At 46.1% G+C, this 19,418-nt stretch overlaps 1 protein-coding gene across 15 annotated transcripts in view; it reads right to left on the bottom strand.

The window, feature by feature from the left end:
* Positions 1–19,418, bottom strand: part of CLIP1 (CAP-Gly domain containing linker protein 1) — a 129,933-nt gene that overhangs the window by 105,554 nt on the left and 4,961 nt on the right. For 14 of the 15 annotated variants that reach the window (XM_017890385.1, XM_017890362.1, XM_017890332.1 and 11 more), the window contains exons 2-3: positions 7,202–7,392; positions 3,308–3,879 (exon numbers count right to left, since the gene is read on the bottom strand). In XM_017890385.1, coding sequence (XP_017745874.1) covers positions 3,308–3,879; positions 7,202–7,286 — 657 coding nt within the window. In that variant the 5' untranslated portion in view covers positions 7,287–7,392. Of the gene's footprint in view, positions 1–3,307; positions 3,880–7,201; positions 7,393–7,631; positions 7,654–19,418 lie in introns of those variants that run through there. The other variant, XM_017890343.1, reaches the window with a different exon arrangement.

Below are 19,418 nucleotides of genomic sequence, written 5' to 3'. Positions count from 1 at the left end.
CGGTGAAACCCCATCTCTACTAAAAATACAAAAAAAAAAAAATTAGCGGCCAGGCACAGTGGCTCACGCCTGTAATCCCAGCGCTTTGGGAGGCCGAGGTGAGTGGATCACGAGGCCAGGGGTTCAAGATCAGCCTGACCAACACGGTGAAACCCCGTCTCTACTAAAATACAAAATTAGCTAGGCGTGGTGGTGGGCGCCTGTAATCCCAGCTACTCAGGAGGCTGAGGCAGGAGAATTGCTTGAACCTAGGAGATGGAGGTTGCAGTGAGCCAAGATCGCACCACTGCACTCCAGCCTGGGCAAGAGTGAGACTCCGTCTCAAAAAAAAAAAAAAAAATTAGCCAGGCATGGTGGCAGGCACCTGTAGTCCCAGCTACTCAGGAGGCTGAGGCAGGAGAATGGCATGAATGCAGGAGGTGGAGCTGAGAACACGCCACTGCACTCCAGCCTGGGGGACAGAGTGAGCCTCCGTCTCAAAAAAATATATAAAAATTAGCTGGGCGTGGTGGCACATGCCTGTAGTCCCAGCTACTCAGGAGGCTGAGGCAGGAGAATGGCATGAACCCAGGAGGTGGAGCTTGCAGTGAGCTGAGAACACGCCACTGCACTCCAGCCTGGGGACAGAGCGAGACTCTGTCTCCAAAATAAAAAATAATAATAAAAAAAAAGAAGTGTTGAGAAGAAGAAAATTCTACCCTGAGATTCTTAGCGTAAGGGCCCTGGGGAGTAGCTCGTAGAAAGATAAAGCTTGTCAGTTCAAATATAAAAAGCTGACAAGTCACCTCCTCATGTATGGTCATGAGCTAAAAATTCAGCACAGAACACGCAGTCCAAGGCATGGAGACAACCATGTTGAAACAGAACAGCTGGTCGTCAGTCAAACTGTCCAAGAACCTGACATCACATCCTAGAAATATCAAATATATTCGAAATGCAGCACTTCAGCCTTGCTTATAGAGGTTAGGAAACTAAGTTGTTAAATATCTCACTCACTGAGGTCCCAAAGGCAAAGCAGGGACTCAGCTTGTCTTCTTAGCACTATGCTACTCTGCTCCTCTTTAAAAAAAAAAAAAAATCACTAAATTCAGAGGTTCTAGAATGTAGAGCACGTAGACCTTATACCTTGCGTTTCCGCTTATTAGTCAAACAGTAGCTACTGCACATTTCTTTCCTCTTCCTAAATCTAAACCTCATCATTTGAAAGGCCCGGAAATTCTTCTTCTTTCCTCCCCCGCCCCCCTTTGAGACAGAGTCTCACTCTGTTGCCCAGGCTAGAGTGCAGTGGTGCAATCTCAGCTCACTGCAACCTCCTCCTCCTGGGTTCAAGCAATTCTCCTGCCTCAGCTTCCCAAGTAGCTGGGATTACAGGTGTGTACCACTGCGCTCAACTAGTTTTTGTATTTGTAGTAGAAACGGGGTTTCACCATGTTGACCAGGCTAGTCTTGAACTCCTGACCCTAGGTGCCACACCTGCCTCAGCCTCCAAAACTGCTGGTATTATAGGCATGAGCCACTGCACCTGGCCTTGGCCCAGAAATTCTTAAGTAACATCCTCTGATGCCTTGAGTTTTCCAAGCCATTTAAGGTAGCAGAATCTTACAGACACCCACATAATTTCACTAAACCAAAAATTAAAATTCAGAAGGGGAAAAAAATCCAATTTTTATAAACACACCTAAGTTCACTTCTGAGCTTATTTTGTCAATAAAGTTACTTTTTTGTTGTTGTGAAACAGGGTCTTGCCGGAGTGCCATTATGTAATCATAGTTCCCTGCAGCTTCCATCTCCCAGGCTCAGCTTCCTGAGTAGCTGGGACTATAGGCATGTGATACCATGTTTGGCTTATTTTTATTTTATATGGAGTCTTGCTTTGTTGCCCAGCCTGGAGTGTAGTGATGCGATCTTGGCTCACTGCAACTTCCACCTCCTGGGTTTAAGTCACTCTCCTGCCTAAGCCTCCCGAGTAGCTTGGATTACAGGTGCCTGCCACCATGCCTGGCTAATTTTTGTATTTTTAGTAGAGACGGGGTGTCGCCATGTTGGCCAGGCTGGTCTTGAACTCCTGACCTCAAGTGATCCACCCGCTCAGCCTCCCAAAGTACTGGGATTACAGGAGTGAGTCACCCCGCCCGGCCAATTATTTTATTTTTTATAGAGACGGGGTCTTACTTTGTTGCCCAGGTTCAAGTGATCCTCCCACCTTGACCTCCCAAAATGCTGGGATTACAGACGTGAGCCACCGTACCTGGCCACTGTTACCTTAATATTTACAAGTTCCTTGTTAGTATAGTGGTGAGTGTTTCTGCCTGTCATGCAGAGACTGGAGTTCGAGTCCCCAACAGGCAGCCATATCCCCAACAGGCAGCCATATAGTATTAAGAAAACAAATCTTTGTTTTTTTTTGAGACAGAGTCTTGCTCTGTCTCCAGGCTGGAGTGCAGTGGCACAATCTTGGCTCACTGCAAGCTCCGCCTCCTGGGTTCAGGCCATTCTCCTGCCTCAGCCTCCCAAGTAGCTGGGACTACAGGCGCCTGCCACCATGCCCGGCTAATTTTTTGTATTTTTAGTAGAGACGGGGTTTCACCGCATTAGCCAGGATGGTCTTGATCGCCTAACCTCATGATCTGCCCGCCTCGGCCTCCCAAAGTGCTGGGATTACAGGCGTGAGCCACCGTGCCTGGCCAAGAAAATTTTTAATAACAAAAGTAAATATTTACAAATTATAAACTCAATATTCTTTTAGCTAAACTGCTAGATACAACTAGAATAGATCACTGCAAATCTATGCTCTTTCTAGACACAAACTACACGCCAGTTTCTAATTTGTTGCATAGTTACCCATAAACTGAACTGATTAATTTCTCTATAAAGGAGGGGTCATCCCTCCAGAACAGACACTGAGCCAAGGAGTATCCTATGTGTGTATTTCTGGCTCTTTTTTTTTGAGACAGAGTCTCACTCTTTCGCCCAGGCTGGAGTGTAGTGGCACAATCTTGGCTCACTGCAACCTCCGCCTCCCGGGTTCAAGCAATTCTCTGCCTCAGCCTCCTGAGTAGCTGGGATTACAGGTGCCCGCCACCAATCCCAGCTAATTTTTTTGTATTTTTAGTAGAGACGGGGTTTCACCATCTTGGCCAGGCTGGTCTTGAACTCCGGACCTTGTGATCCATCCGCCTTAGCCTCCCAAAGTGCTGGGATTACAGGCGTGAGCCACCGCGCCCAGCCCCGATGTGTGTATTTCAACCACTCCCTGGTGTTTACATCTCAGTTCAACAAAATGACCTCAGAATGTTTCTCTACTCACCAATACTCTATCTCCAATTTTGAGCTCTCTTTCTCCTTTCTTGATTGAGCCAGCCTCTGAAAGGTTGGAGACAGATTCGCTGGCAGTTTTTGTAAGGTTGCTGATCGGAGGCGTAGCTGGAGGTTCCTTTGCTGCTGGCTGTGATGGTTTCTGGGGAATGTTTGAGGGGGTGGCTGGAGAGGAAGACACCATGCTGGCTGTAGAAGTGGACAGCGGTGAAGTAGCTCGGGAGGCAGGCGTCATCTGCAGGCCATTAGCTTCATCTTCTGCTTGTACCTTCCTTGTTAACTTTGAAGGTCGGGTAAATATGCCCTTTAAAGGCTCACATTGGAAATAGCGAACTCCTGCCACCGAACCGTCGTTCTTGCCTATGGGTTCATCTAAAACAATTCCAGCCCACTGGCCTGGTGCAAACTGAGTTTCTCCAAGAAACTGGATAAATCCAGGCTTATTTCCATTCACCCAAACTCGCTCCCCAACTCGAAAGTCATCCACAAATTCCTCCTGAGTCTCCGATGATGGAGTGCTGGATGCTTTTTCACTGGATATTGTTTTTTCTACTGGAGCTACAACTGAAAACAAAACAGCAGAAGAGATTCGATTTAATATTCAAGCAGACAACCTCAAACTTCAAGAAAAACTGGAGAAAGCCAACAGCCCACAGGAGTAGTCTACAACTCTTAGAAAGGTTGTTTTTTGTTTTGTTTTGTTTTTTTTAGACAAAGTCTCACTGTCTCCCAGGCAGAAGTGCAGTGGCACGATCTCGGCTCACTGCAAGCCCCGCCTCCCGGGTCCTCGCCATTCCTCTGCCTCAGCCTCCCAAGTAGCCGGGACTACAGGCACCTGCCACGACGCCTGACTAATTTTTTGTATTTTTAGTAGAGGTGGGGTTTCACCGTGTTAGCCAGGATGGTCTCAATCTCCTGACCTCATGATCCGCCCGCCTCGGCCTCCCAAAGTGCTGGGATTACAGGCGTGAGCCACCGCGCCCAGCTGTTTTTTGTTCTTTTGAGACGGAGTCTCGCTCTGTTGTCCAGGCTGGAGTGCAGTGGTATGATCTCAGTTAACTGCAACCTCCATCTCCTGGGTACAAGTGATTCTCCTGCCTCAGCCTCCTCAGTAGCTGGGATTACAGATGTGCACCACCATACCTGGCTAATTTTTGTATTTTTCATAGAGATGGGGGTCTCACCATGTTGGCCAGGCTGGTTTCAAACTCCTGACCTCAAGTGAACCTCCCACCTCAGCCTCCCAAAGTATTGGGATTACACGCATGAGCCACTGTGCTTCACCAAAGTGTTTTTGTTTGTTTTGTGTTGTTTTGTTTTAAACAAGGAAGCCAAGAATAACTGATCCTTCACTACCATCTTCAATGCTGCTAAACTCAGCAAACTGGTAGTTGAGGTTTATTCCTTTACTTACAATTAAGATGAGAAAAAATCAAAGCAAGAAAAAAATAAAATCAGTCCTTTTTCCAGGCCTATATTCATAATTGGTCTGATTTCATTATTTGCTACACCCACCACCCTGAACATCATGAGCAAATACCCATTCAGATTAACTAAATACCACTACTCCACAATTGAGTAGTCAATTCAAGCTGACAAAAACTAGGACACAAAAACCAGGCACAGTGACTTACACCTGTAATCCCAGTTCTTTGAGAGGCTGAGGTGGGCAGATCATTTGAGGTCTGGAGTTTGAGACCAGCCCAGTCAACATGATGAAACCCCATCCCTGCTAAAAAAAAAAAAAAAAAAAAATACAGGGCTGGGCGCAGTGGCTCACATCTGTAATCGCAGCACTTTGGGAGGCCGAGGTAGGCAGATCACCTGAGATCAGGAGTTTGAGACCAGCCTGACCAATATGGAGAAACCCCATCTCTACTAAAAATACAAACTTAGCTGGACGTGGTGGAGCACGCTTGGAGTCCCAGCTACTCAGGAGGCTGAGGCAGGAGAATTGCTTGCACCTGGGAAGCAGAGGTTGCAGTGAGCCGAAATCACATCACTGCACTCTAGCCTGGGCAACAACAGCGAAACTCTGTCTCAAGAAAAAAAAAAAAAAAATTAGCTGGGCATGGTGGTGGGCACCATTAATCCCAGCTATTCGGGAGGCCGAGGCAGGAGAATCGCTTGAACCTGGGAGGCGGAGGTTTCAGCGAGCCGAGATTGAGCCACTGCCTTCCACCCTCGATGACAAAACAAGACAGCATCTCAAAAAAAAAAAAAAAACCAGGCCGGGCATGGTGGCTCACGCCTGTAATCCCGCAGACAGATAATCTGAGGTCAGGAGTTCAAGACCAGCCTGGGCAAAACCCCGTCTCTACTAATACAAAATTTAGCTGGGCATAGTGGAGTGCGTCTGTAGTCCCAGCTATGTGGGACGCTGAGAGCCATGATAGTACCAATGCCCTCCCGCCTGGGCGACAGAGTGAGACCCTGTCTCAAAAACAAACAAAGAAACAAAAAAACCTACAAAAATTCATTAAGCTCTCCACATAAAAAATTTTATGTCTTTCAATTAAAAATTATTTCAGGCCAGGCATGGTGGCTCACACCTAGAATCCAGCACTTTGGGTGGCTGAGGCAGGCAGATGAACTCCTGACCTCAAGTTAAGACCAGTCTGGCCAACATGGTGAAAACCCACCTGTACTAAAAATACAAAAATTAGTTGGGTATGGTGGCGTGTGTCTGTAATTCCAACTACTAGGGAGGCTGAGGCAGGAGAATCACTTGAACCCCGGAGGTGGAGGTTGCAGTGAGCCGAGATCACATCACTGCACTCCAGCCTAGGCGACAAAAACTCCATCTCAAAAAAAAAAAAAAAAACAGCAGGGCACAGTGGCGCACGTCTGTATTCCAAGCAATTTGGGAGGCCAAGGCAGGCAGATCACAAGGTCAGGAATTCAAGGCCAGCCTGGCCAAAATGGTGAAAACCTGTCTCTACTAATAATACAAAAATTAGCTGGGTGTGGTGGCGCACACCTGTAGTCCCAGCGACTCTGGAGGCGGAGGCAGAAGAATCGCTGGAACCCAGGAGGTGGAGGATGCAGTGAGCCGAGATTGTGCTACTGCACTCTAGCCTGGGGAACAGAGCAAGACTCCATCTAAAAAAAAATAAAAAAATAAAAATAAAAATAAATTTTACAAAAGGCAAAGCGCAGTGCCTCACGCCTGTAATCTCAGCACTTTGGGAGGCTGAGGTAGGCGGATCACGAGGTCAGGAGTTCAAGACCAACCTGGCCAATGTGGTGAAACCCCATCTCTACTAATAATACAAAAATCAGCCGGACGTGGTAGCACGTGCCTATAGTCCCAGCTACTTGGGAGGCTGGGGCAGGAGAATCACTTGAACCCAGGAGGCAGAGGTTGCAGTGAGCCAAGATTATGCCACTGCATGCCAGCCTGGACAACAGAGCGAGACTCTGTCTCAAAAACCATTAAAAAAAAAAAAAAAAAAAAGGCCGGGCGTGGTGGCTCACATCTGTAATCCCAGCATTTTGGGAGGCCAAGGCAGGTGGATCACCTGAGGTCAGGAGTTTGAGACCAGCCTGACCAACATGGAGAAACCCCGTCTCTACTAAAAATACAAAATTAGCCAGGCATGGTGGCGCATGCCTGTAATCTCAAGCTACTCGGGAGGCTGAGGCAGGAGAATCACTTGAACCCAGTAGGTAGAGGTTGCGGTGAGCCAAGATCGGGCCATTGCACTCCAGCGTGGGCAACAAGAGTGAAACTCTGTCTCAAAAAAATAATAATAATTTTAAAAAAACTTTCAAATATTTTCAAGAATATGAACATATATAAAATAATGTTTTAAAATTAAAAATCAAATTGAAGTCTGCATATAAGATAATTCATTAGTCATAAAGGAAAAGTGTAAAGTATTACCAGCCGTAGGTGTCTTCAGAGCTGTGCTTCCAGGCTTCAGGATCTTGGTGGGGGCCTTAAGCCCGCTTGGTTTTAGCATACTCATTTTCTTTGTATGTCAGAGCTGCTTCTCCTTTGCTTGTCGCCACTATCTTTCCCCAACCATCGATACAACTGTGGGTTCTATAGTGAAGTCAGTCTCTGGATTAAATCTGAAAAGAGAAATAAATAAAAAGATTTTATAATCTATAGGAGAAAGTAGGAACAACATGTAGCTTTCACAGACTAAAGCTTTCCTTTTATTTGACAATAATCCATCTCCAGGCTGAACCTAGGAACCTAGAAGACTCTAGTTATTAAAAACATGAAAATGCTGCTGAAATGGATTTAAAGGCAATTTCCTATCCTCAAGACAAGCAGTTAGCCGGTTGCCATGACCCACTCCTCACACCTGTAATCCCAGCACTTTGGGAGGCTAAGGTAGGATTGTTTGAGGCCCGGAGTTCGAGACCAGCCTGATCAATATAGCAAGACCCTGTTTCTACAAAATAAAATAAAATAAATTAGCCAGCAGGCTGAGGGGGAAGGATTTCATGAGCCCAGGAGTTTGAGGCTGCAGTAAGCCATGATCACACCACCGTACTCCAGCCTGGGCGACAGAGCAAGACCCTGACTCAAAACAAACAAACAAAAAAAACAAAAACAAAAACAAGCAGTTGAGACAAACGAAGTATTTGCTTTGCTTTATTTATCTAATGTTCTCAGCTGAGTACAGCTCCTAAAACCCACACAATCCCTAAAAGAGGGTTCAGAAAAATCTACACCAAACAATGGGGGGAGGAAAAGGAAGCTTTCAGTGTTTCACTTTCATTTCTATATTGCTTACGTTTTACTACAACAAGTCTGTATTAGCTATATTTTTTAAATCCACAGAATTATGCAATTTACAATATAAAACTATATATACGTTAAACTACAGGAAAACTATGTAAGAAAAAGCCCTATCTGGGAAGTGATGAGGGAAAATTACCCTGGTTCTATCTAGAAAAACGCAATATACTGCTGGTTTACTCAAGACCAGATATGAATCTATGACTTTTGGGCTAAGGTAAAATAGTATCCTGTCATCTTCTCTTTACCTCCATAGAAAGTGAGTTGAAGACGACCTTGGGGTTTTGGAGTACAGGGAATATTTTCAGACATAATACCTAAAAACAGAACAATTCAAAGAGAAAAATGCTGCCACTTAATGACTTTCTGTCAAATGACAGTGTTCTGCATTTTTCTCTGCGAGCAGAGCTTGGATGATGAAGCACAGACCTCACATTCTCATCTTGCCTCCCTCACAGCCAACACCAGCCACTGGCAAAGAATCTGGCCAGGGATGACAAAGGTACCTGCAGCCCACTGCAGCAGACAGAACGCTGCCCTCCCCCAAAGACATGGCCCCCTATCACCTGTGAATGTGACCGTATTTGGAAAAAGCATCTTTGCAGATATAATTAAGAATCTTGAGATAAGATCATCCTGGATTACGTTGGTAGGCCCAAAACCCAATGAAAAGTGTCCCTACAAAAAGAAGTGACCAGGTGTAGTGGCTCACACCTGTAATCCCAACACTGTGGGAAGCCAAGGTGGAAGGATCACTTGAGGTCAGGAGTCCAAGGCCAGCCTGGTGAACGTGGTGAAACCTCATCTCTCCTAAAAATACAAAAATTATGGCTGGGTGCGGCGGCTCACGCCTGTAATCCCAGCACTTTGAGAGGCCGAGGCAGGCGGATCACCTGAGGTCAGGAGTTCTAGAGCAGCCTGACCAACATGGTGAAACCCCGTCTCTACTAAAAATACAAATAGCCAGGCGTGGTGGCGCATGCCTGTAATCCCAGCTACTCAGGAGGCTGAGGCAGGAGAATTGCTTGAACCCGGGAGGCGGAGGTTGCGGTGAGCCCAGATTGTGCCATTGCACTCCCACCTGGGCAACAAGAGCAAAACTCTGTCTCAACTATATACACACACACACACACACACACACACACACATTAGGCAGGCGTGGTGGCGCGTGCCTCCTGTAGTCCCAGTTACTTGGAAGGCTGAGGCATGAGAATCCCTTGATCCCAGAAGGTGATGGTTGTAATGAGCCAAGATTGCACCACTACACTCCACCCTGGGCAACTGAGCGAGACACCATCTCGAAAAAGAAAAAAAAAAAAAAAGATGAGAACACATAGAAAGAAGGCCATGTGAAAACAGAGGCGGAGGTTGGGCATGGTGGTACGCACCTGTAATCCCAGGTACTCAGGTGGCAGGAGAATTGGTTGAACCCAGGAGGCAGAGGCTGCAGTAAGCCGAGAAGGCACACTGCACTCCAGCCTAGGTGACAGAGCAAGACTATCTCTCAATAAATAAATAAATAAATAAATAAATAAATAAATAAATAGTGTGGTTTGGGAGAAGAATCTGACAGACAGATTAAGAACTGGCATTTGCCTGGGCAACAGAGTGAGACTGTCTCAATAAATAAATAAATAAATAGTGTGGTTTGGGAGAAGAATCTGACAGAGTAAGAACTGGCATTTGCCTGGGCGACAGAGTGAGACTGTCTCAATAAATAAAATAAATAAATAAACAAGTGTGATTTGGGAGAAGATTCTGAAGGACAGAGTAAGAACTGGCATTTACCTGAAGACAGAAGTCACTATCCTGACTATGAATATAAAAGTCCCAGGCTCCCCACCGCCATTACCACCATCACCACCACCATCCGTGATGAGGGAAAGAGAGATTCGGGTGGGAGTCCCTATGCTAAGGCTGTAGCTCTGATTCAGAGTCAGGTTTGAAACCACCTGCTTTACTGTCAGACTCTCACTACACAGCTTGCAAGATTCAAGCAGAGTTATTTGTTCCTGCTGCTGCCTCAGACAGATAGAAGGGATTGGCCAAGTCTCCTCCAGACTCAGCCAACAAAGGCCATGTCTATGTACATAAAATTTGAGAAGGATGCGGACAGGTTAAATGTAGAAATTCCCTGGGGTCTTCCCTACTCTTCACCCTGGACCAACATCAGAGAGTGACAAGGACCACGGAGAACTGACAGAGAACAGACGGAGCAGGCACTGTGGTCCTGGAAAACCTTTTATGGTGACAAAATGAAAGAACAAAATACTCCCTAAACTATTTCACTTGGGCAAAACAGGGAACTGTTGGGCTCAGGTCAAGCACTCCCTAAAGAGGAATTTTGAAAACGACCACAAGACCTAACTAGGGAACTTTCAAGTCCTGCAGCTCAGTATCATAAACTCACAAAAATCTGACCATCTTCAAGCCTCAGCCTAAAACACAGAAGCATGTGGTCATCACAAACCAAAGACTAATCACAAACTCTGTCTAGGGCTCTGCTGTCCAATCCTCACGCCTCTGGTTGTCGGTCCATCCGTGTTCCTTGAATCCTAAAGCAGAGAACTGTGACCAAGACTTAATGAAGGAGAAAAATCTAATCTGTCTCAATAAAAGAATTAGCAGCAACAACGCCAGTGTTGGTTTTTCAAATCTTCCAATTTATAGTTTCTTTTCATGCATTATTAATGACTGGCATGTCAGGCTTGCTGTGAAAAATTCACTGAAAAACAAAAGATCAAAGTCTTTGTCATGGTACCCACAGCATGCAATGACCAAGAGGCAACATCTCTGTATGTTTCAAGATCAGTGAATCTCACATTGAAACTAATCAATTCCAAAAAGTGTGCAAAAAAAAAAAAAAAAAAAGACACTGTTGCCTCACTAATAAGCTGGGCATATTTGAATTTTTGACACTTGTGCTCAATGAATCAGGAGATTTGGACCTAAAATAAGACAAACTACCCTTCTCCCCCACCCTCCCAACATGAAAGGACCATAACATACAGAACATTGTAATTCAGAAATAATTTTTATGTGAATTACTATCCCATTTGAGCGTTACACTACTATGAATTAGCCACTATTATTACCTCTTCTTTACAAATGAAGAAATGCCGTAGCAATTAAGAAATTAACAGATGTGTTTCCTCATTTGTTAATCACCTGTCTCCTAAGGTCATTCAGCTAAGTGGCAGAGATGCGAACACAGGTATTGTGATTCCAAAGTTCATCTCTTTTCACTAAACTTAATATTCAAACATAGGAGATATCACACACCAAAATGAAAAACATCAGTTCTGCTACTATGAGAATGACCTACATATGTATGGCATCAAGAGCTCACATAGCACAAATACAAAACTGCCTGTGTCTCAAGTTTTAGCTGTGAAGGTAGGTGTGCAATTACCATTAGTCCAATCAGGAATAAAGAGAATGAGGATTTACAAGGTTATGTGACCTTCCCAAGGTTACTCGATTAAAGAAGTGGTGGCACTCAAGGGCCGGGCGCAGTGGCTCACGCCTGTAATCCCAGCACTTTGGGAGGCCAGGGTGGGTGGATCACCTGAGGTCAGGAGTTCAAGACCAGCCTGGCCAACAGGGTGAAACCCCATCTCTACTAAAAATACAAAAAATTAGCTGGGCGTGCTGGCGGGTGCCTGTAATCCCAGCTATTCCGGAGGCTGAGGCAGGAGAATCGTTTGAACCTGGGAGGCAGAGCTTGCAGTGAGCCGCGATTGCACTCCAGCCTGGGCAATAATAGTGAAACTCCGTCTCAAAAAAAAAAAAAAACAACAACAACGAAGTGGTGGCACTCTCTGGGACCCAGTGCTCTGCCTAACACACTAGCTCTGAAGAAAATCTACCTACAGGCCGGGTGTGGTGGCTCACGCCTATAATCCCAGCACCTTGGGATGCTGAGATGGACAGATCACTTGAGGTCAGGAGTTCAAGACCAGCCTGGCCCAAAGGGTGAAACTCCATCTCTACTAAAAATACAAAAATTAGCCAGGCATGATGGCACAGGCCTATAAATCCAGCTGAGGCACAAACATAACTTGAACCCAGGAGGCAGAGGCTGCAGTGAGCCAAGATCGCGCCACTGTACTCCAACCTAGGCTACAGAGTAAGACCCTGTCTCCAAAAAAAAAAAGAAAGAAAAGGAAAAGAAAATCCACCCACAAGATGGTCATCCATTCATTCAACAAATATTTCCTGAAGAACTACTGTGCAAAAGACTATTCCCTCTTTTTTTTTTTTTTTTTTTGAGACAGAGTCTCGCTTTGTCGCCCAGGCTGGAGTGCAGTGGCCGGATCTCAGCTCACTGCAAGCTTGCCTCCCGGGTTTACGCCATTCTCCCGCCTCAGCCTCCCGAGTAGCTGGGACTACAGGCGCCCGCCACGTCGCCCGGCTAGTTTTTTGTATTTTTTTAGTAGAGACGGGGTTTCACCGTGTTAGCCAGGATGGTCTCGATCTCCTGACCTCGTGATCCGCCCGTCTCGGCCTCCCAAAGTGCTGGGATTACAGGCTTGAGCCACCGCGCCCGGCCGACTATTCCCTCTTTTCAGCAGCCGGGTGGCAGGAAGGGAGAAAGCTCTGGGTGGCTGAGAGAGTGCTGAACACACAACACGTGTGTCTCAGAGCAGAGAAAAGGGAGCTTACTAGGGAACCATAGTAGGACTACTAAGCAGCAGTAGGTATCATGTGAGGTTTGCGGTCATGAATTTAAAGTGAAACCAGGGCAGATCACCTGAGGTCAGGAGTTAGAAACCAGCCTGGCCAACATAGTGAAACTCCGCGCCTACTAAAAATAAAAAATTAGCCGGGCATGGTGGTAGGCGCCTGTAATCCCAGTTACTCAGGAGGCTGAGGTGGGAGAATCATTTGAATCTGGGAGACGGAGGTTACAGTGAGCCGAGATTACACCACTGCACTCCAGCCTGGGTGACAGAGCAAGACTCCATCTCAAAAAATAAAAATAAAAAATAAAGTGAAACCATTATCTCCAATTTCTCCTTTGTTTTTTCTGTTGTAACACATTTCCGTTCAGGCACAGACACAAAGAAGATACCTAAATGCAACCATAATCAAAATTTGCTGGTGGTAATTTTTTTTTTTCTTTTTTTTTGTTTTTGCTTTTTGAGATGGAGTCTTGCTCTGTCGCCAGTCTGGAGTGCAGCAGCGTGATCTCGGCTCACTGCAACCTCTGCCTCCCGGGTTCCAGCAATTCTCCTGCCTCAGCCTCCTGAGTAGCTGGGACTACAGGTGCCTACCACCACGGCCAGCTAATTTTTGTATTTTTAGTAGAGACGGGGTTTCACCATGTTGGCCAGGATGGCCTCAATCTCTTGATCTTGTGATCCGCCCGCCTTGGCATCCCAAAGTGCTGGGGTTACAGGCGTGAGCCACCGCACACGGCTGGTGATAATTTTTAAAGGGTGTTTGAAAGGTGTCACTAAAATGGGACAGGATATCTGAGATGGGTAAAAAGGGACGTGAAAGCAAAGTAGAGCTGACAGTGAAAAGGCGTGAGGGCAACGGACGAAGGGCCGCTGCAGCGAGGACACTGGATGCTCAGATGTGCATGCGAATCTCCCCAGAATCTTGTGAAACTGCAGCTTCAGCTTTCTTGCACTCCCAGGAGGTATTAATGTTACCATTTTGAGGACCCTCCACCTCTATGAATATAGCAAGGGGTCAAAGGATAGGAGGTGGTGGTTAGAGTGAGAAGTTTCATCCCTTTGACCACAGGATGGAACTCAGAAGCCTGAGTGTGGAAGGGACTGCTGGTAGGACTGCCCATGTCTATATTTGGAAGAGGAGGTGTTGGCAGTAAGAAGGGAAAGTGAAAAGGAATGAAAGGAAGAGACAGAAGTCAGTAAAGATGTCAGCTGCAGGAGTGGGTAACAGGTGGCAGCGCTCGAAAGGACTTTGAATATTTGAAGGATAGAGAAACAGTAACATATCAGCAGGAAACAACATGGTCAGCTACCCCATGTGCCTTCCCTGAGGAGCCCCCTTTAGAGGGGTGCAGAAGAGCAGTGTCTTCAGGGGCCATCCAAGTTTTAGCATAACAAGGAGGGAAAGAGAATGCAGAGAAGAGGCAGGTGATAGACAAGTTTCATGATCACAACTTGAATTACAGAGTCAAGAGCTTAAAGAGTTTGGGATGGAAAGAAAGAATTGGGCTCGAGCAGGAGCACTGGTTCACACCTGCAATCCCAGCACTTTGGCAGGCCAAGGCAGGTGGATCACCTGAGATCAGGAGTTTGAGATCAGCCTGGACAACATGGCGAAACCCCATCTCTAGTAAAAATACAAAAAATAGCCGGATGTGGTGTTGCATGCCTGTAGTCCCAGTTACTCGGGAGGCTGAGGCAGGAGGACTGCTTGAACCCAGGAGGCAGAGGCTGCAGTGAGCCAAGATCACGCCATTGCACTCCAGCCTGGGCAAGTGCAAGACTCCATCTCAAAAAAAGAAAAAAAGAAAATACATCAAAATGAAAAAATGTAACTATGTGTTGCCAAACTAAAAAGAATTATAGACCAAGTGTGGTGGCTCATGCCTGTAATCCCAGCACTTTGGGAGGCTGAGGCGGGCGGATCATGAGGTCAAGAGATCGAGACCAGCCTGGCCAACACGGTGAAACTAAAAGTACAAAATTTAGCTGGGCATGGGGGCGCTTGCCTGTAGTCCCAGCTACTTGGGAGGCTGAGGCAGGAGAATTGCTGGAACCCGGGAGGCGGAGATCGCACCACTGCACTCCAGCCTGGTGACAGAGTGAGACTCTGTCTCCAAAAAAAAAAAGTTTAATCCAAAAAGTCTAGAAAAAGGAAGCTATGAAGAAAATGTCTATTGACTAACAATGGAAAAAGTTTCTCTTGAAAAGAGACAGTCCATGGAGCAGGTACACCAATGTTATGGAAAAGGTTCGTCAGGATCGCAAAGCTGGATAAAAATAGGCATTCGAATAGTCAAGTCAGTGTTCCAAAATTCTATGCTCAGATTACAGTCTTGGTTTTCAACAGTGACTAAAGAGAATGGTGTCTTTTTGGCATTTCTCTGATTATAAATACAGTTATTTTTTATAAACTACAATCTCTCAATTTGTGTGATTCAATAATCTAATCTCCGAGTAAAAGATTTTTTTTAAAAAATGAAGGCCGGCGCGGTGGCTCAAGCCTGTAATCCCAGCACTTTGGGAGACCGAGACGGGTGGATCACGAGGTCAGGAGATCGAGACCATCCTGGCTAACATGGTGAAACCCCGTCTCTACTAAAACTACAAAAAACTAGCCAGGCGAGGTGGCGGCGCCTGTAGTCCCAGCTACCCGGGAGGCTGAGGCAGGAGAATGGCGTGAACCCGGGAGGCGGAGCTTGCAGTGAGCGGAGATCTGGCCACAGCACTCCAGCCTGGGTGACAGAGCAAGACTCCATCTCAAAAAAATAAAATAAAATAAATTAAATTAAATTAAAAAATGAGATTCTGGCCGGCACAGTGGTTCACACCTGCCATGCTGCCCAGGCTGGTCTGGAACTCCTGGGCTCAAGCAATCCTCCATGCTTCAGTCTCCCAAAGTGCTGGGATGAAAGGCGTGAACCACTGCACCTGGCCTATTATTATTTCTAATGAATTAATGTTTTTAAATATTCTCAAGTTTTAATGTCTAATATGGTAAATGTTAACAGCCATAACATACATAAACAAAAGCTCTTTAGAGACCTCACTCGTTTTTAAGAATGTCAGAGGGCTGGGTGTGGTGGCACAGTTCAAACCCGTGTTGTTCAAGAGTCAACTATACATAAAACATGCATTTCTATAAAGCAGTCATCAGAAGCACTGGCTCTACAGCAGAGGGTCTCAAAATGTACAGAATCGGCATCACCTGAAAGTCGGTTAGAAATGCAAATCCCAAACCTACTGAAACAAACTCTGAGGGTGGGCCAGCTATCTGTTTTTTTGTTTTGTTTTTGTTTTTGTTTTGAGATGGAGTCTGGCTCTGTGGCTCAGGCTGGAGTGCAGCGGCGCGATCTCTGGCTCACTCCAAGCTCCGCCTCCAGGATTCAGGCCATTCTCCTGCCTCAGCCTCAGGAGTAGCTGGGACTACAGGCACCTGCCACCGTGCCCAGCTAATTTTTTGTATTTTTAGTAGAGACAGGGTTTCACCATGTTAGCCAGGACGGTCTCGATCTCCTGACCTCGTGATCAGCCCACCTCGGCCTCCCGAAGTGCTGGGATTACAGGCGTGAGCCATCGCGCGCGGCTGGCCATCTGTATTTTAACAAGCCTTCAGGCAATTTGGATGCTCAAGTTTTTTATTGTTGCTGTTGTTTCAGAGACAGGGTCTTGCTGTCACCCAGGTTAGATTGCAGTGACACAATCGTAGCTCACCGCACCCTTCAAATTCTGGGCTCAAGTGACTCAAACCCCAACCTCCTGAGTAGCTGGGACTACAGGTGTGTGCGATCAAGTCCAGGTAATTTTTTTTAATTTATTTTTTGTAGAGACTGAATCTCACTATGCTGCCCAGGCTGGTCTTAAACTCCTGGGCTCCAGTAATCCTACTGCCTCATTCTCCCAAAGTGCTGGGGTTATAGGAGTGAACCACTACACTCAGCCCAGATGCTCAAGTTTGAGAACCACTGCTAATTTATCCATCAAGAAGTAATCTGAGGTTCAACTTCTCAATGATATGGATATAAATCACCTACACAACTGACTCCCAAACACCTCTACGGCGGCCTTGGTGCTCCCCTCCTCCATGTTTTCAGGGCTGGGGGTCCCCTTTGTTTCCAATGTCCTTTCCAAGTCTTTCAGTCTTCAGCTGCTGAAACTTGGCTCAAGGGCAAACTGAGGCATTCATCTGCCCCACAAAAGTCCTCGCAATGAAAATCTGTTCATCCTTCCATTACCCATGGCAAGTCTGTGCTCCCACAGTAGCCCCTTGCACACTTGGCCACGTGTGTAACTCACATATTCCACCACACTAGCAATCTCTCAAGGGAAGAAACTATTTTAGTCACCTTTCTGTTTTACCCAGCACTTTATAAACAATGCTCACTAAATAAAATGAATGGGAAAAATAGTCTCAAGTATTTAAATGACTCTACAAACCAGCTGGGGTGTACCCAATACCAAACAAAAATTACAGGTGTTGCTTGCTACAGATGACAGAAAACTATATGACAGACATCTAAGCCCAAAGAATTTATAAAGAGCCGGGTGCCATGGCTCACGCCTGTAATCCTAGCACTTTGGGAGGCCAAAGCGGGTGGATCACTTGAGGTCAGGAGTTCGAGACCAACCTGGCCAACATGGCAAAACCCCGTCTCTACTAAAAATACAAAAATTAGCCGGGCATGGTGGCGCATGCCTGTAGTCCCAGCTACCTGGGGGAGGCTGAGGCATGAGAATTGCTTAAACCCAGGAGAAGTGCTTGAACCCAGGAGGTGGGGGTTACAGGGAACTGAGACCATGTCACTGCACTCCAGCCTGGGTGACAAAGTGAGACTCCATCTAAAAAAAAGAACAAGGCCAGGTGTGGAGGCTCACACCTGTAATCCCAGCACTTTGGGAGGCTAAGGCGGGCAGATCACCTGAGGTCAGGAGTTCAAGACCAGCCTGGCCAACATGGTAGGACCCTGTCTCTACTAAAAATACAAAAATGAGCTGGGCGTGGTGGCACATGCCTATAATCCCAGCTACTCGGGAGGCTGAGGCAGGAGAATCGCTTGAACCCAGGAGATGGAGGTTGCAGTAAGCCAAGATCGCGCCATCGCACTCCAGCCTGGGGGACAAGAGCGAGACTTAGTCTCAAAAAAATAATAATAAAATAAGAAGAACTTCATGTCAGCTTTAGGACATGAAAAATAAATGACATTTGTGATGTCAAATTTAGTATTCCTGAAAGTAGGAATATTCTTCCTCCCAACAACACAAAAATGTGTTCTACCTTCCATAAAGTCAAGATTTAGTATCTAGTGTGTTAGACACTGCCATAACCTCAATGCCTGGAAAACACCAGAACCTGGGGGATGTTTCAAATAGTTGGAACACCATTTGAATGCACCACCACCAGTCCATACAAGAATCCCAAATGTTAGTTGTATTACTAATTCTAAGAATCCAAGCTCCCCATTTTCCACTCAGATATCACTTATCACTACACATTATTTGAACAGTCAATGACATAAAAAGCTGTCTTCCAAGCCAGGCACTGTGGCTCACACTTGTAATCCTAGCACATTAGGAGGCTGAGGTGAGAGGATTGCTTGAGTCCAGGAGTTTGAGATCAGCCTGGGCAACACAGTGAGACTCCCATCTCTACAAAAAAATACAAATTAACTGTGTGTGGTGGATCACACCTATAGAGCGAGCTACTCAGAAGGCCGAGGCAGGAGAATGGCTTGAGCCCATAAGGCCAAGACTGCAGTGAGCCACGATTACATTACTGCATCTCTAAAAACAAAACAAAAGAAAGAAGGAAATCTGAGGTTAGGTATACCTACAGTTCAAGACCACAGCCTTCTCAAAACATAAAAACATGCTTTCTGTATTTATTCCTTTTAATAAGCAATCCCCTATAACCTGCCTCATTAAGGTAAGAAGCTTCAAAATATCCACATAAGGAAAAAAATTTGACTTGTGGTAGAAGAGAGTGAGTGAGTTACCAGGATCTTGAACGAAAACAAAACAGGATCCCAGCAATGAATCCCAAAGGTTGGTGGTGAAGTTAGTGCTGTACAACACTTCACGCAAAGCACAAAGGGCGGTCACTGTTCCAGGAACCCCAGAAAACTACCACGGCAAGCCGGCTCAAGAATCACTCCCGCTCTAACGCCTGCTACCACTCAGACCGTATCTCAGTAACTACCCTTCCGAGAAAGAGATCTTGCAAGGTGAATGTGAATTCAAAGGTTAAAGATTCACTGCTATTCTCCCTAATAAGAATACATACTAAAAGCACAAAAATTGTTTGTTTGTTTTTGAGACAGGGTTTCATTCCTGTTGCCCATGATGGAGTGCAGTGGTGCAATGTCGGCTCGCTGCAAGCTCCACTTCCTGGGTTCATGCCATTCTCCTGCCTCAGCTTCCCGAGTAGCTGGGACTACAGGTGCACGCTGCCACACCCAGCTAATTTTTTGTAGTTTTAGTAGAGACAAGGTTTCACCGCATTAGCCAGGATGGTCTTGATCTCCTGACCTTGTGATCCGCCTGCCTTGTCCTCCCAAAGTGCTGGGATTATAGACATGAGCCACCACGCCCGGCCATGAAAGTGTTTTAAGAGTCTAGATTTTGGCCGGGCGCGGTGGCTCAAGCCTGTAATCCCAGCACTTTGGGAG

The sequence above is a fragment of the Rhinopithecus bieti genome, unplaced genomic scaffold (genome assembly GCF_001698545.2).
Source record: "Rhinopithecus bieti isolate Rb0 unplaced genomic scaffold, ASM169854v2 scaffold_574, whole genome shotgun sequence".
Lineage (NCBI taxonomy): Eukaryota > Metazoa > Chordata > Mammalia > Primates > Cercopithecidae > Rhinopithecus > Rhinopithecus bieti.
Note: the sequence above shows the minus strand (reverse complement) of the source record. Positions and strands in the feature narration are given on the sequence as shown.